The sequence below is a fragment of the Thermobia domestica genome, chromosome 7, assembly GCF_964235325.1.
Source record: "Thermobia domestica chromosome 7, izTheDome1.hap1.1, whole genome shotgun sequence".
NCBI lineage: Eukaryota > Metazoa > Arthropoda > Insecta > Zygentoma > Lepismatidae > Thermobia > Thermobia domestica.
Genome location: NC_137460.1, coordinates 74,989,383 through 75,015,708, shown reverse-complemented (window position 1 = coordinate 75,015,708; position 26,326 = coordinate 74,989,383). Strand labels below are relative to the sequence as shown.

At 34.8% G+C, this 26,326-nt stretch overlaps 1 protein-coding gene across 2 annotated transcripts in view; it reads right to left on the bottom strand.

Moving 5' to 3' along the window:
- The window catches only part of LOC145690197 (LIM/homeobox protein Lhx9-like), a 196,851-nt gene that overhangs the window by 19,505 nt on the left and 151,020 nt on the right, over positions 1 to 26,326 (bottom strand). For both annotated transcript variants that reach the window (XM_081764847.1, XM_081764846.1), the window contains exon 4: positions 20,192 to 20,430. In XM_081764847.1, coding sequence (XP_081620973.1) covers positions 20,192 to 20,430 — 239 coding nt within the window. The remainder of the gene's footprint in view (positions 1 to 20,191; positions 20,431 to 26,326) is intronic.

Here is a 26,326-nt window from a genome sequence, read left to right as displayed (position 1 = left end):
TTACACCCTTGAATTGTAGCTACAGAAACTTGGCACGCAAACAACATTGCAATTACCCACTGATCGAAATCTTCATCTATAAATCTTTCTTTCCTTTCAGTTGTGCTACTAAGTATTAGATTCTAATTGCTTCTATAACAATTAGACAATGCTTTAGAAGAAGAAAGCAAGCAGCAACTTTAGTTTATTTTAAATGTCCCTTTCACATCTTTGATTCCATATTCAGCCTTCGTATATATAGTTCCTTAATCTTACTTGCACGTCTACAGTGTAAATTTATTATATTTGTTTTGCAGACTACGAACACATTGATGCGTATTATTTAACTGGTCTCACCTTACTACTGTTTTCATTAGGTTCGCCATTAATGAAAATAAAATAAATAATACAATTTATTACAATGCATTATTTTCTTTTTCCTCTCTCTCTCTCTCTTTTTGGATCAAAAGATCCAATATATTTCAATCAAAAAAAAAAAAAAAAAAATCTCGTTCACCTTCTATCTGGAGAACTACATACAGTGCAGCCAAACCCAAACTATCACTTAACTCATTATGATGTACTTATTCCGCAAAAATACGGAAACTTGATTTAGGGACCGTTCAAAAATTTTGTGGGCCCTGATCCAAAATTCCAATATATTTCAGTTAATCAAACATTTTCTTGAACGCCTTATATATGGAAAACTACATACAGTGCAGCCAAACCCAAACTGTCACTTAACTCAGCATGATGTACTTATTCCGCAAAAAATACGGAAACTTGATTTAGGGACCGTTCAAAAATTTTGTGGGCCCTGATCCAAAATTGCAATATATTTCAGTTAATCAAACATTTTCTTGAACGCCTTATATATGGAAAACTACATACAGTGCTGCCAAACCCAAACTGTCACTTAACTCAGCATGATGTACTTATTCCGCAAAAAATACGGAAACTTGATTTAGGGACCGTTCAAAAATTTTGTGGGCCCTGGTCCAAAATTCCAATATATTTCAGTTGATCAAACATTTTCTTGTACGCCTTATATCTGGAGAAGTATATATAATGTGCCTAACCCAAACTATCACTTGACTCAGTATGATGTGCTTATTCAGTAAAAAAAATACAAAATCTCGATTTAGGGGCCGTTCAGAAATTTTGTGGAAACTGATCCAAAATCTAATTATTAGCCAAGATCGCAATCTTTTGATGCATTTGTTTGATCATTCCTAAAATTCTTGTTATTTTATGGTTACCATATGTTATTTTCCCATCAATGGGTGGCCACTTGCGCAACTGTAAAAGCTCCCATTTTATGCACTATGGTACCCTGCTGATTTCTTTCTTTCGACGTAAAAATTGTCCTGTTTAATATCGCACATAGTGTTATCCATGAGACGAGCTCGTCTCGTATCGATTCTGCAATAATTCTTTCTCGTCTCGATCTCTAAAAGTTTTCCTTGTCTCGTCTCGATTCATAAATTTACGTCCTTTTTTTAAAAAAAAATCATCTAGAAGTTATTAAAATTCTTCCACGGGACGAGAGATCGACGAAAGATGTAACATTTGAATCATATTTATTATTGAAATATGTTGTCTAATGACTTGCATATCTTTAAATATTGATAAATGCTCTTCATTATGTTTGTACAATAACTTTATCAATTTATAGTTTTCATAACATGAATCATGCAACTCTAAACTAAATTCATGACCTAAAACTTAGGTGAATTACTGCTCCCCCAATTCACAGAAGAAATAATAAACACTGTAGCGGAGCTATTATATTCAGCTCATTTTACTCATACATCAGGTGACGGATGAAGGTTACAATATGTTTATCGGAGATGAAAAACAACAACATCATGTGATTAATATATATATATATATATATATATATATATATATATATATATATATATATATATATATATATATATATATATATATATATATTGACAATTCGTTGATTTATCCTCATCGATTAACTGCCAAAAGGGCCGCAGTAAACGCTGATTGCTACTGTGAAATGCTACGTTTGGAATGTTAAAGACTATCGACCTGGAATGCTGTCTCAAACACCATTCTTTTCAGGACGATGCTAGGTTATACACAGCAGCTTATATCTTGAGGAAATTCGGACAATTCAGTTGGGATGTACTAGGTCCGTCCTCCGTACAGTTCCGATTTATTGCCAATGATTTTTTGGTCCAATGAAGAAGGCCCACAAGGGAAAGTGATTTGTGTCGAACGTCGAAGATTAAAATGTATCTTCTTCATGGCTTCCACAACAGCCGGTCTTAACCACTTGAGTTGAGTACCACTACGTAAGGCCCGTTAAGTAGTCGAGCCTACCTTCTTCCCTACCACTACGTAAGGCTCGTACGTAGCTGATTCCAACGGCTGAAAAGGAAATATTCTTTCATAGTAATGACTATGAAAACGTACGAATGATTCTGGTTGGAGAGGACCAAAGTATATATGTTGCTATACTATCATTAGAGCAGGTGACCTTTGCAAGCAATGAGCAAAGAACCATCGTTAGGCAACCTCCAACATTTGGAATATCACAAGTAGTTCATATTAGCTTTGCATTTTACTCAAACATTCAATATAGATTATAATTACACACTTTATCTTGTATTTATTTGCTTTTCAACACCGCTTTATACGTATATGCCGAGAATTTAATAATATTAGTTATTACGGATGCAAAATAAATAAATAAATAAATCGGAATGCTGCGGTTGGGACTCGAAGCCAGGACCATGCGGACATGAGTCCAACACTCTTAACTACTAGACTACAGGAGACCCAAATGTTAATTGCACTAATTTTAAAATAATTATGGTATTAGCAACCAATGTGGTTGATAAGTTGTTTGCACTATTTGTTGCCTAATGTTCTCCATTTAGCATGGTCGTGCGGTTCTGCACTCTTATCTGCAGCGCTGGAATTCAAAAGGTTAAGAATTCTACACAAAAGGAATTACTAGGTCAAGTGTATCTATGGGATAGTTTTCGTAGCAACTATGGAGAATATGCTACAAAAAAATAACTTCTAAAGTCACAGTGAGTTATAAAAATAACTTCTAAAGTCACAGTGAGTTATAAAAATAACTTCTAAAGTCACAGTGAGTTAAGTCTACTTCATTATGAAATAACTTTTATACGTTGAGAAATACTGCATTAAATACACACATCGTGTTTTAATTAAAAAAAAAAACTTATATCGTAGAAGAATTCCAAAGATTGATACAAGAAAAAGGGAAATTCATGCAATTGTGTTAATTAAGGACCTGAGCATTTATGGGTTTCAAAAAAATCAAAAAGAGTTCAGATTGAGTAACAAAAGCTTCTAAACAGACATCCTGTTTACATCACTATACAGTTTTAGGTAAATTGGAAAGATTGATGGCAGATACAAACTATTGAAGAAAATAAATACTGATACGAAATAACGAATGTCACAAAGAAAAGCTGATGGCTGCAACTGCTGACTTAGAGAGCTGAATGGAGGGACGTTCTTGCATACCATTGAAGGAGAATTATTTATACAGTAGAGCGTCGATTATCCGAACGTCGGTCAACCGAACGACCGCTTAACCGAACTGTGTACTCGCTCGCACCTGTTACTCTCCCACCCTACCGTCCATCATCCCCCTCACTCCCAAACCAAGTTTCCCACAGTAGTCGCCGCACTGAGCCACCGCTGGCGGAACATTGCTTCTAATGGGGCCTTCATAAGGCGCTGCTGACCGGCCAAGCCACCAGTCGCTGTGTTTCAACAATCAGCACACTTCTGTCGGTTTGGCACTGGCTATAGAAGTACAGTACAGTACAGTACAGTGCAGTGCAGTTCAATTATTCGAACAAACCAGTTTTCCGAACACCCATGTCCCCCAATTACTTCGGATAATCGACGCTCTACTGTACTTTGTTATCTCCAAACACAAACACAAGATTGCACTCACATTAACTTTTCAGTAAAGCACGTAAAATTTTAATAGTAATAAGTAAAATTCGTTTTCTCATTATTTTCTTTTTACCATTAAGTTCTTCTCTTTTTCTATTATAACTAGATTTTTCAGTTGGGTATGTAGATCTTAGAAAATAAGAGTGTGATTGATAGCATTTTGGCTTCATGATGAATCTTGACATTTGTTGAATTTTTTCAAAAGGTTTTGTGTATCATTGTAATAGGGCAAGTCAAAATGATGGACCTGATTTCAGAAATTTATTCTGTGAAATAGCAGTGAGGCCAACCCGTGGGGAAAATCCCATTTCATGAGATTTTTTCGACATTAATTACTGGAAAGGAGATAAAGGGAATTTTCATCGCAATTTACTGCAAATTTGCAATTCTAAAAAAAAATAAATAAATAAATAAAATAAAATAAATCAAGAAGTGTAAATTGTGCTCTCGTATTTTTAATTAGAAGAAAGTAAGACGTAAAATGAGAAACAAAATTTGAATACGTTCTACACAAAACGACTGAAAAATGAAGTTATTTTAATATCCTTACGTTCATTATAATATGATGACGTAAATGCATTATGTAAATACTAAATCATTGTGTTCGCCAACACTTTCAACTGTCTCTTTCAATTAAGGAACGTAGTTATTTACCAACTACTTGATAAACGTAGATCAAAGTTTACAGGCAGTTTATTGATATATTAATGGAAATTTGTGACATAAAACAGTTTCATTCTTCATTGTATTAAAGTTTAATTTTGATTTAGTATAACGTGGGAAATTCAAGATCAAAATTGAGAGGGAATTTCTGCCTCTCAAGATGGAATTTTTAAAATATTTCGGGTTGGCATCACTGGGAGATAGACTATCGGCTTTGGTGTGCCGTGTTTTACGTGACGTGCTGACAAAGAACACCTGTACCATGTTTAAAGAAATCTTTAATAGTTCACCTTTCTTAGCACATTCTTCACAGACATATGTTTATTAGATTTCACAGAATACATTTCTGAAATCGGCTCCATCATTTTGACTTGCTCTGTATAGTCTATTTATTCTAAACCATCATTTATTTGTTGGATACTTTAAAGTGCATCTTCTGTGCTTCATATAATTGAACAAAGTGTCCCCTATAACCATCGTGTTCTGACAATCTCCTGTCGATATATATTTTCTTACGGTAAACAATATTTACCTACTATATTAACTTCTGGACTTGCCCCCTCACAACAGCACTTGAATCTCTTATTACAAATACGCACACGTTCTTTTCCTCACTAATTATTTCTTTTCTTGCTTTTCTTTTGTTTTCTTTTTTTAATTTATTTATTTTGTAATTTTCTACCATTTCTGTCAAATGCATTGTTGTCGATATGCTATTGTAACAGTGATGTATGTAACAATACATGTAATTCACGGTAAGCAGTCATGACAATGATTTTAAATGCAAAATTAACGCCCAAGTGCTGAATTATGATGTGATTTCCTGAAGAAAACCAGCCAATTTTTTTGAAACATGTAAGTAATGTATCTAGAAGCTGATAATGGTAATATGTCTTGGTAACAGTAAATTATAAGCTTTTTACGGGGAAAATACGACTCAAATAATAAGGACGAGTTCTTTGTAATGAATTATATTTAAGAATGTTTCGATGAAATAATAGCCATGTGGCACATTTCTTCTGGTGATATATATAGAATATGCTAGCGTTCAGTACTAAGTAATCAATACCTTGGCAATAAAATAATTATTAAATAGTTTGTTAATGTGTTACATTTCCACATTTATATTACGTACGCTTTTCCACTTAATATAATGGCCGAAATTCATAATTATACTCGTAATATACCAACCTGTCTGTGTCCGTAGGATTTTAAAGAGGAACGGAATTTTCGTGTATTAAAAGTTACTATACTTTGTGTTTCACGTGAGAAGTACTATTAATGCATTCTGTGCTTTTCCTCTACTTTTTAATGAAGTTTTTGACACCATTCGTATAAACAGAGAAAAATAGAAAGCAGCTTCAACCGCCAATTAGCAGCAGCTTTGGGCACAATTTACGCCTTTTATCAGCTGCCAGGTTATGTACGACCAGTGTTGCCAACGAGTTTGCACAAAATCCCGCTAAATTGAAAACCAAAACCGCCAGAATTCCACTAAAAAATATCGCGATCTACAAATATAGCTAAAAATCCCGCTACACCTGAAAAAGCTGCATATTTTAATTCCAATCTATGCACTAAAAAAATTAAAGCACAGAAGTAGTTACCACTAATTCATTAATGGGGCTAATTCATTCTCCGATTCGTCGTCTTCAACTTGTACATTGGAGTACGTTGCTCTTGTCATAGTATGAATGTTTTGTAATATGGAAATAGGTAAATCGAAATCATGGCAGCACTTCCCGAGTCGTCTCAACCCTGCACGAGTAGTAAGAATAGCGTCAACCATCTTCACATTTGCACAGAATGACACACAACGAACTAACACGAGTTGATTGATTTCTTTTTTTAAAATTTGGTACACGCCATTATTGACTCCTACCATGACATTAGCGTTATCAATCCCTAAACCGCGTAGTTTCTTCAAATCAAGCCCGAAATCTTTCAAAGCTACTTTTAGTATCTTCACAATTGAATTAGCATCAGCCGATTGTAACTCGTACATTCCTAAGTAAGTAGACACGACAGTAGAACGTGCATCAGAATAGTAAATGATACATAAACCTAGCTGTTTGACTACACTAATATCTGTTGATTCAAGAAGAATGCTATAGTCACTGTCACCAATGTCTTTCCGAAGGCTCTCCTTGAAGTATGGAGATAAAATATTCTTGATCATAGCACTACACTTACTACGATGTAAGTGTACAGAGAGGGCACCTCTTTCACTTGGAAATAGCGTTTGCACAATTCACTAAGATGGTCAATGCTTCTAATAGAACAATGACACGCGGTAAATAAAGCCAACCCTGCCTCGACTCGAGCAGTGTCGAAAGAAACGTTTGTCACCGGGAATTCTATTTTCTTTTGTTTATTTGAACTAAAAGGTTCAGCTGCACTTACATGTTTTTTTAGTTTTGCTATGTGCTATAAGATCACAAAATTTTGCTTTCAGATTGCACTTGCAGTATTTGCACCGAGCTACCATACGATTTTCCTCAACTTCCAATACCCAGTCTTTCAAATTTGGATCATTTAGCCAGTCTTTTCTAGATTTTTGAGAATAACTTGCTCTTGTTCGTCCCATTGTTATACCACACAATGTCAATTGTAGTCAAGAAACACTAAAAGTAGCACAAGTCCGCATAAACCGGAAAAAGAAACGACCGACCACAGAACTGTCAACTAAGAACTATTAATTGACGGGAAGTGATAGCGGGAACAGTCCTCATTCGGACAAAATTAGGCCGTCTCGGATGCTTAATTCGGAACGATCATATCCAGTGAATGGACGAAAGGGACGAGCATACGTCTCGATTAAACGGAATTGTTCCGTTAATTTCGAAAAAAGAACGTTGCCAACGTACCACGTCCCGAGAGCAACATTGCCACACACAACTTCTATAGTACACAGGTAATTCGCAAGCATCTGTAATACACTCGTTCAATACTTAGATAAGAAAAAATACAATAGTAACACATTTTATCAAAAAGTAACATGTTTTGAAATACGTTGCAAATATTTCTTTTAAAGCTAGATTTCCCGTTGCCCCGCTGCCAGCCAATTTTCACTGCTAGACACGATCGTAAAGCCACCAGATTTAGCGGGAAACCGCTGCCGTTGGCAACACTGTGTACGACGAGACCTACAACTTCAGCTAGAACATGAACCTCTGTAGTCAGTTTGGTGCTTTCCACCTGGAATCGAGCTCGGGACCTCCTGTACGAATGGCACGTGTTGCCCATTAAACTAACGAGAACAACAAATAATTTAATTAGTTGGCTTGTCGATGGTGTATTTTCTAAAAAAAAAATCATTTTACTGTGAATTGGATTTTTTTTCTAAATAATGTTTTTATATTGATGACGAATACAACAGCTTTATTCGCATGCTACTGATGCCAATCATAGATGCCTAAGAATAATATAATATCATACATACCGTACATTTTTAAGGAGTTTGGTTCACCAAAACTCTTTTAGATAATGTAGCCTGTCTGTCTGTGTGTTCATCGGTCCGGGAAACCGGAGAAAAAACAAATCTCAAAACTTAATTTGATAGTTCAATATCAATTTTGGCCAGAATGTAGAGTTAAAACTTAGGAATCAAGTTCGTTGGTGGCAGTAGTATCCAAATCGGAGGTAATAGAAATCAATAATATCAACCATTTTCGGTTTTACCTTTCATGACTGTAGAGGGAAAGAAACGATACTAGATAGTAAATAGCAAGAAATGGTTTAACCAACCATCCAAGTATACATTCCAACTCTACAGGTACACTAAAACCGGAAGTGATAAAAATCCATTACAACTTCCGGCTTGAATATTGATCTACATATAGCAAGAAGGATCAGAGGGAGCGAGATGCGTTTTTTTTTTTTTTTTTTGTCGGTTTAACCTTCTAAGAATAGGTAACATACTCTCTTAACTCTTTATTCAAATCTAGAAATGACAGAAATCAACTACTTCCGGTTTTAATGTTGATCGCTATAGAGTGAAAAAACGATAATAGATAGAGAGAAGCAGTTTTCTGCTATTAATTAAGCGTCCTAAGAATATATTACATTTCGACTGTAATATTTATAATAAAACCGGTTCCAATATTGAGAAAATATCACATCATACAAACAAAACTTCTTAACGTAGTGTACACGTGACGCTAATAATTGCTTTTTAAAAATATATCATTTTGATTACTCGTATGAATCAACAAACTGGGTTAGAATACGGCAAGCAATGGCAAAGAAAAGTGTAATGAGTTGGAAGGGAATCTTGACAGGCATATGGCGTCTCACCGATGTTATTTATATATTTTGAGAGGAATGTAGGCAGTGATGAAACTTTTCCGATTCAGAAAAACCACTTATTCCTTCGTCGTTCTTTAGCCGTGATGTGAGGTGGAAAATTTTCTTCTATATTTTTCCGGAAAATTTTCTGTTCTTAACAAATATCAGTGATCAAGTAACAATTCCTCAGTATTCATAAAATTGATTGAATTCATGTATTGAAATGTTAAAAAGTGAAAGATCGTTTAAAGAATCTGAAAATTTTCATGCCTCAGACAATTTTCAGTACTATGTAGGATCAAGTGAAACAATTTCTCATGAGTCGAAAAATTGTCTATTCTGTACAGTGATGAAAATTTTCCGATTCATAAAAACATACTCCACTTATTCCTACATCGTTGTTTAGCCGTGATGTGAGGTGGAAAATTTTCTTCTATGTTTTTCCGGAAAATTTTCCGTTCTTAACAAATATCAGTGATCAAGTAACAATTCCTCAGTATTTATAAAATTGAATGAATTCATATATAGAAATGTTAAAAAGTGAAAGATTGTTTAAAGAATCTGAAAATTTTCGTGGCTCAGACAATTTTTAGTACTATGTAGGAACAAATGAAACAATTTTTCATTAATCGAAAAATTGTCTATCCTGTACAATGATGAAAATTTTTCGGAAAATTTTGAAACGGAAAATTTTCCGATTCATAAAAACATACTCCACTTATCCCCACATCGTTAAATAGCAGTGATGTGAGGTGGAAAATTTTCTTCTACATTTTTCCGGAAAATTTTCCATTCTTAACAAATATCAATGATCAAGTAACAATTCCTCAGTATTCATAAAATTGATTGAAATCATGTATAGAAATGTTAAAAAGTGAAAGATCGTTTAAAGAATCTGAAAATTTTCGAGGCTCAGCCAATTTTCCGTACTATGTAGGAACAAGTGAAAATTTTTCATGAATCGAAATATTTTCTGTCTTGTATGGAAAAATTGAAGAACTTTTTATGAGTCGGAAAATTTTCATCATTTTGAAGCAAAAAGTAAAACAACTTTTTGTGAATCGGAAAGTTATATTGCTCTGTAGAAACAAGTAAAAGGAATTTTCATGAATCGGAAAACGTTCATCAAGATGTAAAAACGAGTGAAAAAACTTTTCATAATCCGGAGAATTTTGGATATTATATATATAGTGATGTTTGGTGGAAAATTTTCCACTATATATAACTGCATATTCAGCTACATAATTCAATTCCTGTAGAGGAAAGTTAGACAGCAACAAATTATCATTTTCCAATTAGCTTTCGGAAACCAGAAAATTTTCTATTTCAAGATGGGAAGTAAAAATATAGTGTTTCTCTCTCTTTGTCTCTCTCTCTTTCTCTCTCTCCCTCTCTCTCTCTCTGTGTTTGTGTGTGTAAAGTGCAGGGAACATACATCGAGTTCGTAGAGAACAAATATCCCATTCCAATATTTAAAATGTAACAGGAAATTGAAAAGAAACCTTTGTGAATTTCACAATGTCAGAAGCAGAAAATTCCACTATTTCTTCACATATAGGCCTGCCTATGTAATGAAATAATTACATAAAAGTTCCTTATGAAGATTATTTTTGTAACAGAAAATAAGAAAAAAATGATTTTATTATGTTTAACATTTTTTATTCTTAACAAAATTTTCCGATTCCCGAAACCTAATTCGAAAATTATAATTTGTTGCTGACTAACTTTCCTCTAGAGAAATTCAATTTTGTAGCGCTATGTGCAGTTAAATATAGTGGAAAATTTTCCATCTAACATCACGATACATAATATTCAAAATTCTTCGGCTTATGAAATGTTTTTTTTTTTTTTTTTTTTTTTCACTTGTTTCTACATCGTGATGAAAATTTTCCGATCTATGAAAATTCTTTTCACTTGTTTCTACATAGCAATAAAACTTTCCGATTCACAAAAAGTTTTACTTTTTGCTTCAAAATGATGAAAATTTTCCGACTCATAAAAATTTCTTGAATTTCTCTATATAAGAGAAAATATTTCGATTCATGAAAAATTGTTTCACGTGTTCCTACATAGTACTGAAAATTGTCTGAGCCATGAAAATTTTCAGATTCCCTAAACGATCTTTCACTTTTTAACATTTCTATACATGAATTCAACCAATTTTATGATTGCTGAGGAATTGTTACTTTATTACTGACTTATTTAGAACGGAATCCGCGGAAAATTTTTCACCTCACATCACTAAATGTAGGGGTGCCAAATTATAGATTTTTTTTCCTGTAAGGTGTTGGTGAAGTTGCAGCTTATAAGGGTGGCACTTATTCACTGACGCAATGCGCATGACTGAGGTGACAACCCTCTCGGGAGAGTAATATTTCCAGAAGTAAGATTTTTTCGCGCGCTACTCTAGCCAGCTGTTTTACGCGCTATCCTAGTCAGTTGTTTTAAGTTGGTCACAAAATTTATATAATGGAGGTCAAGGTGGAACAAAACGCGCCCTGCGGAGCTTCTAACCCGTTCCTCCTCCTCCTATACTACTACTACTTATCTGCACAAAAGTAAGTAAATCACTTTCTTTGAGTATTATTTTCATCTTATTTTAATAAAAAAGTGTTATGAAAATTAAACAAAAAAAAACTTTCCTTGGACATAGATTGAACCCACGCCAAAAGTGATTTCCATTACCAGCACGTAGCGCTAGTACGCTCAGCCAGGAGGGCTGACAGCAGCAAGGGTTTGATTTCTGCTATATGAATGATATGTGGCAAGAAATGGATAGCGCCAACCAATCAGAACTGTGCATTTCGTTCCTACTTCTGGGAGCATTACTCTCCCGAGCTAGTCCTCTGAGGTGCGAGTGACATCACTTTCACAGGCACACTACTCGTGCTTTTCTTGGGACTTTTATTGAATTATTATTATTATTATTATTATTATTATTATTATTATTATTATTTAGATATTAAATTATACAAAAAGATTTAGATATTGTTAGTGCATGGTGTGAAAACAAACTTATAAAAATAAATTGTGAGAAAACCAATTTATATTTCATATACTTAAAAAAAAACATTACTACGTGAGTAAATATGACGTTAATGAAAGTAACATTGCATACAGCTGAACAAATTAAAACTTTAGGCATAGTATTAGACAGAAATATGAAATTTAGCTATCATATTAATGATACAGTCCAAGGGGTTAGACGAATAATAGGATTCATATTCAAATAATGGCCTGAGTTTAAAAATGCCAGCTCATGTGTATATTTATGTGAGATGCTTGCATATATATTTATGTAAGATGCTTACAGGATCAAGACTAGAGTTTGATGTAGTTATTTGGAATAACATATGTACAACACCGGCCAACGAAATTGAATCAATTCAAAAATGTTTCATTAGGCTATTATGTCGCAAAATGAATAGAGACTACTCACATAGTTGTGAATCTTGGAATAAATTTTGGGAATTATAGGCATTAAGTGACAGGAAAAAAATCACTGGAAAAGGTTCTATCCAGAAAACACAAAACAACAGATACCATAAGTAAGTAATGTCCACATAATAAAGGTATAAGGGTACCAATGTATAAAGGTAACCAAGAAAGTTCTATCGCTTTTTGTGGAGGTCTGTGTTCAATTGGCCCGTGAGTTGAATGCGAATGCAGATAAGGCGAAGATCAGTTGTTGGTGTAGGTATATTCAACATACTACTTGGTTGTGGCAGTTCAGTTACAACGTGAACTTGCGTAAGGAAAGAGGAAACATGAGACCTCCACAGAGCGTCATAATGGCTGTATGTTGTACGAGTTCAAACTAGGATCAAACGCCACTGCAGCGGGGCAGAAGATATACCAGGCCTTCGGTGAGGATGTCGTGACTACGCGGACAGTTCAGCGGTGGTTTAGCAAGTTTAAGGACGGTGACGAAACACTCGAAGACGCACCACGTGCCGGAAGACCAACACATGTAGAAAATGAAGATCTTCAGGCAGCAATTGAGGCGAATAGTGACCAGACATGTGAGAAACTGGGAATACAATTCAGTGTGAGTAGACAAACTATTCGGCAACACCTTCATCAATTTGGGAAGCACTACAAGTTGGGTCGTTGGTTCCCATATAATTTGACTCCGGGTCAGAACGCAACGCAAGCAGACACCTGTGTTTCTTGCTGTCTCGTCTGTGGAAGGAACCTTTTCTGAACAGGGTGTTGACATATGATGAGACGCGGGTCTTGTGCGAAGCTCCACGGCGCCGTCAGCATTGGTTAGCATCCCATGAACTGGTTCTAAAACAACCGAAACCAGCACTGCACCAGAAGAAGGTCCTCCTGTGTGTTTAGTAGAATGCTCGCAGCATCGTGCATCGGGAACTGCTACCAGCTTATCAGAGCATAAATGCGACTGTCTATAGTACGTCCAGTAAGAGAACGTCTCTGACAGCTCGCAGTGACATTGCCACTACTCGCGTGTCAAGGTTTTCTTCGGTGCAACTGTAGTGGCAATTTAATTAATGGTATAAGACAGAGTAATCATGGTTGGCAACACTGGTATCAAAGTAGGGGCTGCAATGTCCCACCGAATATGGTAAGAAACGTCAGAGACCATCTCTTGTTGGCCGTGCTCTAGTGTCAACAGTTGAGTTGTGTTCAAGAAAAACTCAAAGCTCTGGAGCCAGCATTTCTGAATCGCAAAGGAGTCCTCCTGTTACAGGACAACGCTAAGCCTCACATAGCCTCACATAGGGTGACCCGAGTCACTATTCTGCGTCTTGGATGGGAAACACTATTGCATCCGCCATACTCCCCGGACATTGCACCGTCCGATTATCACCTGTTCCATTCCTTAGACAAGCATCTTAGAGGACGCCAATTCAAATTCCTAGTAGAAGTGCAAAATGCATTTGATACTTTCTTCGCTTCACGGCCCACCAAGTTCTAACGCGTGGAATCCGTGGCCTTCCAGAACGTTGGCAGAAGGTCGTCGATGCTGATGGGGACTATTTTTGACCTTCCAGGCACGTCTTAAGTGACATATCGATGTTCGAAGGTGGTGGGTGAAAAAGCTATAGAACTTTCTTGATTACCTTTATATAATATGAGAAATGGATCAACATCAGTTCCTTTGAATCTAAAATATGTAATTTTAAGATGAATGGTCAAATCTAATTTGAGACATCCATGTTTAATTAGTACAAAAGCATAGATTTTAAAGATTAACGCACATTATTTGTAGTATTTTAGACGATGTATTTATTTTGAGACACAAAATATTTGGTAATACTTTGACAATGGATTATGGTTAAGTAAGATACAATTTTATTTATTTATTTATTTTTTGTTGTTTCAACGGGTAATATATATATACTATATTGTTAAGTTATATTTTTATTTATTATTTTTATGATAGAAGTGCTGTATTTTTGCCATTACGCGGTTCATAGCACAGAAATTAATATTATTACTAGGACTTAGAAAATCTCATTTAATTTACACAGAATCACCTACCTAATCATTGACAGAGGTTTCATCGCACATTAAAGGATTGTATTAACTTTGTGATAAGAAGTTACCTGTCAATCTTTGATATTGTTATAATATGTACGACTTCAGCATATTCTAACCAATCTATATTTGTTACAAATACGATGAGAAAGTGATTGACAAAGCTGTATATTTCATTGGTGAACGTAAAACTTTTCAAATGATTAATTCTCTTTAAATGAAACTTTTAATTATTTGAATTTTATTTTTAAAAATCAGTTTGAATCTAGGAAATTTTAATTCCGGCTTAGTTTAACAAAAATTCTTATACTTAATTAAATGTTATTATTGTTAACCTATTGTATATTAATGGATGATATAAAAACAGAAAGATCATACGTGAAGACGAAGAGGTTAGCGGAGGACCGTGGAGCATGGAAGCTTGTCAGCTGCTGCAAGTGACCTGCCAGTAAGGGCAGAATACCTACAATGATGATGAATGTACAAGGTTCTAAATTCATATCTTATAAAGTGTACTTTTGCCTAAGAGCTTATCACAGCACTCAAAGCTATTATTATTATTATTATTATTATTATTATTATTATTATTATTATTATTATTATTATTATTATTATTATTATTATTATTATTATGTCAATGCTACCAGAAATATGATTATTGTTGCCTAAAATGATGGTGACTACGATTCGAGAAGCAGTTAGAAGTTCACAATTGTTTTCATTCTGATTCTGTAGATACAACTTCTATTTTTAATATATTAGGAATCTGTTCCATGTTTAGCTGAATAGTCAATGTTTTTGTTAACCCTCGTTTCGCCTAAATTTCATGTATATATTTAAAAAAAATGAAAGAAGGTGGTAGCTAGTTTTGTTAAACCTGACTTACATTAATTTACATATACATGCTTTTTTTTTAAAAAAAAAAAAAAGTTGCTAATTAATTAATACACATTGTATGTGCCCTTACGCTAGAGGTCTGCACGGGCTGGAAATTTTAGCCAGGGCCCGGCTCGGCAATTGAATTTATAATGTGAGGGCCGATCCGAAATATGTTTTAGTTTTTAGGCCTGAGCCCAGACCGAACTCATATGATGATCAAATGAGCCCGAAATAAGTCCAAGTTACAGAAACTTAATAATTAACGCAAAATTAAACTTTTATTAAGAGCAATTAGGGGTTTAATTTTGCAGTTGTGCTTTCTGGAAAATTTTTAAAGATAATTTTGCAGTTGTGCTTTAAAAGTTCTCCAGAATGATTCGATAAATATCGTTGTACAGTATATTTACAAAGTTAGGCCCGAAAAGGCCCGAGAAACATAGTTTTATATTTAAAAATTTACGGTCCGAGCCTAAAATATGTGTTTTGTAGGCCCGATTGTCCTACAATAATTTTCAAGTATTGTGCTGACAGAATATTAATCGCAGTTTAGTTTAGTTTGGAAGTCCCCCTTCCAAAATTTCAACAGGAAACCCAATCGGAAAAAAGACTAATAGGGAAACTTAGGCGCAGATGAAAGGACAACAATAAGATGGATCTCGCAGAAATAGAAATACGAAGTAGAAACTGGATTCAGTTAGCTGTCATAAGTCAATGTAGAGGTTTTGTTGATATGACATTGAATCTTCAGTTTTCATAGGCTACAGAATGAGTAAGTGAGGTAGTTAGTCTCCATTGTCGACAAATCTTAAAATCAGTTTGATGCTGTAGGTATGATCTATTATTTGAAAAAACCTGCACAACAACAATAAGCACAACTTGTAACTTAGGTATATTAGGATAATGATTTCTAAGATTACAATGTTAGAAAGTCCGTCCGTTACCCACACGATAACTCTAGAACGAAAGCTATTTTTTAAAATTATTATTATTTTGCAATAGATCATAAACTAGAATGTTATACTTGATCAATGCAGGGGTATATACCTGCTTTTGGTCCACCCTATAGAAATCGCTATTATCTCGGGTGACTTTGGAAATGCAGCCATCGTGAGTTCGTAAAGATCTATTATCTTTACGAGTAAAGGTGATTGCAACTCTCTCATTTTCTCCCGTTTCCTCCCACTTTCTTCAAGCACCATTTTATTATTCCTCATCATCACCGTCTCCTTTAGCCTACATAGCATAATCGTGGGACGTAAAACTGAAAAAAAAAATCATTTTCATCTATTGAAACAAAGGTGTATAATTGTAGAATACTGGAAATTACACATCGCGCCGTTAGATGGCAGTGAACATCCTCCAGGCAGGAGTTAATATTTCCTCGGACGAAATTAAATCTTCTGCAAATAAGAAATAAATGTACGTTTCGTCTGATTCCCTTTACTCTCTCGCAGCAGAACTTACTTTTACTGTGTAATTACTAGAAAATGGCGTAGATAAACTGGAAGATTATTATTCTAACTTTACATTTCGAAAAATACGAAAAAAATGGAGATAGATCTTGAAATAAAGCGAAATCTTTCAGTTTAACGTTCCACAATTATGCTCCTTAGGCTAAGGGAGACGAACGATTGGGGCAAGTAAATAATTATTGAAGAATTGATAGAATGAGAATGTAGGAGGAAATGAAGAGTAGCCCAAGAAATCCCACGGCACGATCTTGTCTACGATAAACTTACTTGCCCAGAGATCGAATCAGGAGCTGCACGCACCAGAGGTAAGAGCTCTACCATTGATTCACTATGCACCCCTTTGACATAAATCTCATTAATGTAAGTGAGGTAGTTGCCATCTTTGATTATTTTAGTTTATAGATTTATATGAAAAAAGCAATGGCGACTCGTGCAGAAAAGCTGTACCACCCGTATGTTTTAGGATTAGAGCGAGGTACAGCGTTGCTTTCAGCACAGAAGGTAATACGAGACTAACACGCAAGGTTTTTCAAGTGTCACACTCTGATTTGCTTGAAACTCCTGGAGTGAATAGAGGAATCAAAAGTAGGACATACGTATTTTTTATATATATCAGCCAACTAGGAGGATGAAGGGGATACCCCCCAAACTCGAACGTAGGGCAATATGAAACATTTTAGCAAGGCCATATCTAGCAGGGCACAATGAGAATTTGCTTTAAACTCCTGTAGTGAATAAAGGAATCAGAAGTAGGACATCCGTGTTTTATATATCGACCAACGTGGAGGATGAAGAGGATCCCTTCCCCATCCCCGAATTCTAACGTAGGACAATAGAAATATGACACATTTTAGCAAGGCCATAACTAGCAACGCACAATGAGAATTTGCTTTAAACTCATGGAATAAATAAAGTAATCAAAAATAGGACATACGTTTTTTTTTTTTTTTTTTTATCGGCCAACGTGGGGATAAATTGGGTAAACATTCTCTAAAATGCGAACACAGGGCAATATGACATATTTTAGCAAGCCTAACTAGCAACGCACAACGGAAATATGATTAATCGGAGTGTAACACTAGAAAAACCTTGCTTGTAAGCCAACATCTTAACGTGAGATCCAAACTACATGAGCTTCCGCAGAGAATCGAACCCGGTCTCCCGCACCAAAGGCGTATACGCTAAACATATCTATAGTCAGGGCTGCTAATCCATTTCATGGACCCCTCATACAAATTTCATGGGCCTCAACTGTTGCCAACTCCATTTTTATGAAAAATAGACAAATGACAATTCAAAACTCACTAAATACCTGCATTATCAATGGACTAAACTGTACTTCTTTTGCCACCGAAGTTTTCAGAAAGTTTCGAAATCCATTATTTTTTTAAATCTAATTTTATTTACAACGTAGTTTAATCTCCAGAGAAGTTACGATTATGTTGTCGCTGCTGAGAATTTCAAACTTGAAAGAATCATAATTGAATTAAGGAAATTTAAAATAATATATTTTCACAGTCCCACCCTCTAATATTTGTTGGAGGTACTTCCCCTTAATGGGCGACCTCTATATCCATTAGGGAATTCCGGTATTCCATATGCATTTTAAGAACAATTTACAATTGTTAAGATAAATTTAATTAGCGATTTCTGCATTTTAATTTATTTTAGGTAACAACATTTATTTCAGGTAATAGGTAAGCACGACCCAGCACTGTAGGGTAACTAGGTATTTTCCTTTTTCATTCTTTCTTTCTTTGAAATAAGTTGAAAATTAAAATATTACATTAAATTTTCCAATTTTCTTTTACATGATTACTTGAATGTCCTTGCTTTATAAAAGGATTTTAATTTTCTTTATAAATTTAACTTTTATATTAATTACTGGAAAATTTACGTACTGATAATATAACATTTAACAGGATCATACTAGTGGGCCTTGTACGATTGCAATGTTAGTACATCCGTCTGTCCAGCCGTTAGTCCACATGATAACTTGAAAGCGACTTTTTTTTTTTTTTTTTTTTTTTTTTGGTAATAGACAGCCAGAGCGATTATTTCGGCATAGCTCGTTAATGGTGTTAATCCGTAAACACCTTCATGGGTAACGGCGAATTTAAACATGATTATCTGTATCCCATTCATTTATAAGTGTACGTAACGCTAATATACAACCTCCAAAACATTCAAGAGTTACAGGTTGCATAAACATCTAGGAGAAATATCTAGGTATTCTTCAACCTTACTATAAACGCATGTACGCTTTGTATGATTTTCTCTGCTACTTCTGTTTTCTTTAGCAGAGTTCATTTAAATTTAGAAATAAATATTTATTTGAGCGTACGAGGAATAATGCAGTCGGTAAACATAATCTACCACCATAGATTACATGTTTTTCTTTATTTATTTATTCCTTTTTCTCTTTCTTTGTAATAAATTGAAAATTTAAATATTTTAATTTTGCTACTTTCTTTAAAATTATTACCTGAATGCCTTTGCTATATAAAACAATTTTTAAAAGTCTTTATAAATTTAACATTTATAAGTGGTGGAAAATTTACATAATATAAAATTTAACTGGAAATTAAGTTCACTTTTAAATGTTATTTTTAAAAAATAAGCATTTAGAAAATAAATGTAAAAAGCAAAATTAAATCTTACAAGGGCCTCAAATTTTAACGAAAAATAAAAATAAAAAAAACTTCTATTCATAAAACGTTGTCAAAGATAGTTTCATTATTTTAGAAGTAGGAAGTATGGTAGTTCAGTTGTAAAGCAATCAAATATGATACGAGAGATTGTTTATTCGATACTGGGCGATATCAGTTTGTGATGGATTCTTCATAGTTTAACAATTCGATAAATCATTCACATCAATTTGTTACGCCAGCAGTCATTTTCAAATGTCCAATCTATGACGTAGGAGCACGCTGCTTTACAACCTCCGAAGAGTAGAGAGAAATATAATGAGGAAAGGATGAGGTAAGAGAGCGTAGTAAGAAAGCGTTGCCAGTGTATGTGTAGCCATGAATTCGTCAGCACTATACCAGCAAAACTATAGAAATATGCCACTACTATATTTTTAATGTGTCAGATTTATCTGTCAGCTCCTTTCTCTCTTCATTCGGTTTACCGTGAAGTAGAGCAGTAAACTGTGACATCACAGATCATTCAGTTCAAAATGACTCTTTTTTAGCCTACGAGACATACAAACTCGATACGTTCAACCTTAATGTTTGGTTTATGCTTCATAACTAACTACCTTATTTCATTTACATTTCAGTTAGCGGATTTTTTTTTCAGAGAACAATTTACATCTTTGTTCACTTACACTAACCTTTATTAGCCAAGTTTTTTTTTCTTACAAATAACGATAGCCATTTATTTTTTAAAATGACCAGGAAACTTATTATCTAAAATAATCTCACCTGTAAAACCCTTTTGGATAAGCCTGTTTTTTGTGCCAATTGTTTGAGATCTTTGGCATCAGGATTTTGGTTGATAGCGAAATACGATTTCATCGTTCTAAGTTGATGGTGTTTAAATGAGGTCCGCATTCGTTTCGTCCTCTGAGGATGTTGCTGAGTAGGATTCGCCGGTGAGGTTGCTGAGGCTTCGAACGAAAGCTGTTCCATCGGAGTACCCATCTCCCCGTGGTGAATCATCTCTGGAATATAAAAACATACACTATTCATTTATTTTGCAAAAATTCAAAAAAGCAAGTATTGTTTTTAAATTTTTATCAAATGCTTGAGCTATTACTCGAGATCAGATGTTAATCAATATATCTGTTCCTTAACGTTATAGATATGTTAACAAGTAGCAGTGTCACGTGTACACCACGTGAAGGAGTTTCCTTTGTATGGCGATATATTTTCTCAATAATGAAACCGGAAATGACAGCTGCTTTCTACCTCTTCCGGTTCTCATGGAGACATTAGGGTGACGGTGGAATGGAAGCTGCTGGTTGATTGTAGGAAACCACTTCTCGCTATTTTTTATACCGTTTTCACCCTATAGCAAGCAATGTTAAAACCTGAAGTGTTTGATTTTACCACTTCCGGTTTGAATACAGGCTTGAGATGGTACATATTCTTAGAACGCTCAATGGATTCCAAGGGGGAAAATTGCTTTTCGAAATCGCTTATCGTTTTTGCTCTATGTAAATCAATATTGACACCGGAAGTTGCAGTCTACCGTATTTCTATCACTTTCGGTTTTATTAAATGGATGATGTACACTTATGTTCAAAATTACTGTCACATGTCTATAAATATGTTGTTGTAGGAACATAATTTGATAAAGAATTTGCCCGGTATTTCTTGCAATGTTAGTAGTGTATAATCGGCAAAGACATGTATGTGGCAAATTTCATGTCAAAAGAGCAGTAAATAAGAACAATAAAACGAAATTAAAACTTTCTTGTCCATTTAACAAAATTTTGTTTTACTCATTTTATTTTCGTACTTATAATTCTTTTCCTATGAAATTTACTACAAAGATACATTTCCCGATTATACACATAGTATCAGTATTATAAGTACCCTGCAAAATCATTATCAAATTATATTCTTTAGGAAGACAGTTCCAGATATACGACAATCATTTTGGACATGAATGTACATCTAATGGAAGAAAGGGGGAAAATACACGATTTAACTTCGAAAATGGATGTAACATTTGTGAGAACAAGGTCGAGAGATTAGTTATTTGAGTTGCGTAGATTATTAAGACTATGTAACAAGTAAAGGATATAAACCTGTCATCCGGATATCCGAATCAAACCTAGTCCATTCGATAAACATAACAAAGATATGTTTATGCACAAAAAATTAGATGCCATTGACAACGGAGTAAGTCTCTGGAGCCCATAAACCTGTTAGTATAAAGAAAATTGTAGACTCATAGTGAAATAGCTATTGCATCGACACTATTCATGGAAAAGTAGGGGTTTATAGTTCATTCTCTTCAGCATGAAACTAGCTTTCAAGAGGTGCTATGTATCGGATGAGGATGGGTTTCTTTTCAGACTGTTTTCTCAAAAGATTTTTACTCAGGAGGCGATTTTCTTCATATTTCTAATTATATAAAATATTTCATCAATGCTGCGTAAATCACTTCCATGAGAAAATCCATAACTGATAATTTATTCTCGGAGTTATTTGACATTTTTTAATGAAATATAAGTCATTTGATTTTGTTAATATTTTATAAACAAGTATTTCATTAAATCAAGTGAAGAACAATAAGAGTTATCCAGGAGCAGACGTTGACTCAGACCATAATTTAATTTTGATGAAGAGCGAACTTCGACTAAAGAGGAAACGAGTGGTAGCACCAAACAAAAGATGGAACACAATCAAGCTAAGAAGAGATGAAAACATGAAAAGGGAATTTGCAAATGGGACAGACAAAGAGACGTCTATGGTAGCTTTAGCAGGCGATGGAAAGCCATGAAAGCAGGGATTACAAAAGCTGCTGACGAGCACATAGGAAGAGAAACGAGAACCCAATATAAACCCTGGATAACAGCAGAAATATTGGAAATGATGCAGCAAAGAATACAGTTCAAGATAACAAACAAAGAAGAGGAATACAGAAGGTGCAGAAATCACATCAACAGAGAAGTAAAGAAGACCAGAGAAAACTGGATAAACAATTTATGCCAAGAAATTGAGGAAAATGTAGCCAAAGGCAATGCAGAAACGGCATATAGAATGGTTAGAAAACAGTTCGGTGAGAAAAAGAAGGACATTCTCATAGACAAGGACGGAACAACGCTAATAGAAGAGGAGCAGATAACAAGAAGATGGAAGGAATACATTGAAGAACTCTACAAAGGAGACAGAGTGAACGAAATAGAGAAGGAAGAAGACGTGGACGAAAATGAATTAGGACCATCAATTTTACAGTGCGAATTTGACAATGCTTTGGAGAAAATGCAACATAGTAAAACCCCAGGAATAAATAAAATACCAACGGAAGTGATTAAGAATCTCGGAATAGCGACAAAGAAGAAACTATTTAATCTTATTAATGAAATGTACATCTCGGGAAAATTACCAAGTTCGAGAAGAGCATATTGGTACTTTCCCGAAGAGGAAAGGCGCACGGAAACGCGAAGAACACAGAACGTTAAGTTTGCTTTCCCACGCATCAAAAATACTGTGTAAAATTATCGCACAACGAATAGAGGGGAAGATCGAAGAACGGTTATCAAAGGACCAGTTTGGATTCAGGAGAAAAAGAGGAACAAGGGAAGCAATACTGAGTCTACGGTTGATCATGGAACAGCACATCAAAATAAACAAACCAATTATGATAGCATTTGTAGATATAGAGAAAGCTTTTGACAAGTAGATTGGAGTATCATGTTTAGAGCGTTAAAGAATCTGAAAGTAGATTACAGAGACAGAAAAATAATATACTAACTTTATAGGAACCAGACAGGTGTTATAGGAAGAGATCAGAAGGAAGCAAGAATAAGTAAAGGAGTGAGGCAAGGATGTGTACTTTCACCTCTCCTGTTCAACGTCTGTATAGAAGAGGCTATGAAAGAATTCTTTGAGAAAAACGAGAAAGGCGTAAAAGTAAATGGTCAGGTTTTCAACACAATAAGGTTTGCTGATGACATAGCATTGATAGCGGAGAACGATGCGGACATGCAGGAAGCACTTTCAAACTTGAACGACTAACTGGAAAAAATAATGCAAAATGACGATAAATGAGAAGAAAACGAAAGTGATAAAGTGCACAAGAGCAGGACAGGAAGAGGCAAACGTAAGGCTAGATGGAGAGAAAATCGAAGAGGTTAAGATGTTCCCCTATTTAGGGAGTCTAATAGCCTCGGACGGAAGAAGTGAAAAAGACGTAAGTTCCAGAATAGCACAGGCTAAACAAGCATTCAATAGGAAAAGAGGACTACTAACATCAAAAAATATGTTGCTGGACATTCTTAAACGATTTATTAAGACATTGGTATGCAGCGTGGCGCTTTACGGATCAGAGACGTGGACATTGAGAAAAGCTGAAATAGCCAAACTGGAAGCATTTGAAATGTGGTGTTGGCGCAGAATACTGCACATACCATGGACCGAAAGGAAAAGGAATGAAGACGTAGTAAAGGAAGCAAATGAAGGACGACAAATCATGAAGATAATAGGAAAAAGAAGAAACAGCATGCTTGGCCATCTTATTTGGCACTCCGATTGGATCACTGTGCTGATAGAGGGAAAGGCAGAAGGAAAACCAAGAAGAGGAAGACCAAGGATAGAATATCTAGATGTAGTTACGAAGAAGAGGTCTTATCAAAGTATAAAACAGCTCTCCGAAGCGAGAGAAAAGTTTTAAAATTTCCATGTTGCCCATCAACCTATGGTTGAGGTGAACAAGAAGAATCCTAACATGTGGTATAAGTGATTTTTAATGAAAGTTAGAAAGCTACAAAACTGCAAAGAGTAGTTTAAGTTTTATAAGTTTTACAATTTTGTTCGTATTTTACAACAAAATGTTTCATTAATAACTATAGTACAGCATGGTTTAGTTTAAGGAATTGGAGAGAGAAAGTTTAGTGCAATGTCCCGTACCTTTAATTATCTATTTAAATAACTATGATAGACGGGTAACTACTTCTAAACTGCTGTACCAATTTTGATGATATTTCGTACATAAGTGGACCTTGACCTAACTTAGGTTCTTAGGACATTTTCGGCAAGGGGCAGAAGAGGTAAAAGGTAACATGTAAAATTAACTCAAAATGATCGATATTAGTGTCCAATTCACATTTTTTGGAGTAGCTGAGATAAAGAATGACACTTCTCATGGCGTTTAAGTCAAAATTCATCTCCCATGAGCATCGGAGTGCGAGTTGGGCTGGGAAGGAAATTATATGTAAAAATAATCGAAAATGTTCGATATTAGTGCCCAACCTATAGTTTCAGGGTCGCTGAGATAAATATTGAATTTCCAATCTCGTTTAAGACTAAAATCATCCCCCATTGGCGTGGGGGGTGAGGGCTGGAGGTGCAAAGGGGTTGGCATGTAAAAATAATCGAAAATGACTAATATGTGTGTCCAATCCATAATTTTCGGGGTCGCTGAGATGAATAGTGACACTTATTTGTTAGGTGCATCCGCAGGGGTTCAAATACTTTCCATAAACCCAATCTATAATGTGCAAAGAACCGACTTTTCAGCTAGTGGGTGTAATTATAACGAAATAGTCTTAGAAATTAAATTTTAATTTATTTATACAGTTTCACAATCTACTAACATGTGCTGTGAAATAATGGAATTGCTACTGAAAGCTTCTGTCTAGACCAGGGGCGGGGAACCTGCGGACTTACAAAGTGCGGGCTTTTGGGCCTCTTGTGAAAAATATAAGCTATATAAGGAATATGGAATATACAAGAAATATAACACTGAAGTTACATATATCAAATAATATACTTTTATATAATATAGTTTTATACATTTTCATGTACGTCTTTAACGCAACTAATAACTAACCACAAATTTTAGGTCTACTAAAAACTATCTTGTGCGACCTTCTTGAGAAATGGACATTGTGAATGCAGCCTTTAAATAATAATAATAATAATAATAATAATAATAATAATAATAATAATAATAATAATAATAATAATAATAATAATAATAATAATAATAAAAAGATTATCCATTCCTGGTCTAGATCCTTAAAAACGTACTTTCGAACATTCGTTTTATGTCATACTTAAATAATTAGTTATGCAAAAAGATATATTTATGAGCGGCTCGGGGAAGACAATGGTAACCGCCATTTTCTAACTTTCTAGTAATCTTGAAAAGAAAGATCAAAATTCCCACGTAGTTCAATCCAATGAGACATTGAACAAGCTTCCTCTGCGAAATGCAGATGCCATTCCAAATGTAACCTATCTACATACTGCACCGTGGTCTGATCCTAATCCATTCCATGTAATAACTAAATTTTGCCGGAATTGGCGCTTACCATTGTCTTCACCCCAGCCGCTCATATATTGAAAAAAATCCATATTCTCTTCCCATTTGGGTAGACAGTATTTTGTTTTTTATTATAATATCGGGCATCTGTTGAGTTCTACGTGGTTACGATTAGATATTCTGATAGCTACTGTTTGATATCGAGACCAAATAAATAAGAAAGAAAATCAGAAAGAGGAAAAAAACAAATGATTATGTTGGTAGATGGCAGCATTAATTTCTGAGAAACAGACTCTGTTCGTTATTGGTGTAGCAGCTACAATCCCACATTCCATAGCTTTTCTCTTATCCAATCAATGAATCTTTACGGTACAGATCGTCTGTCATTGTCTGCTATCTAGTAGAATCCAGAAGAAGACTTAAAAAGGAAGAAAAAAGAACGATGGAAGTATTCTGGAGCTGTCCAGTTGTCTTGAAATATTTATTCGTGGATTTATTATTGTGAAGAACTAATCGTTTTCTGCATTCAAATAGCGTGGACGCTTGTTTCTAGAGTTCGCTACATAACAAGGCAGCCACACACAAAGGATTCATCGGCAATACACTGTTCTCTTCTATTC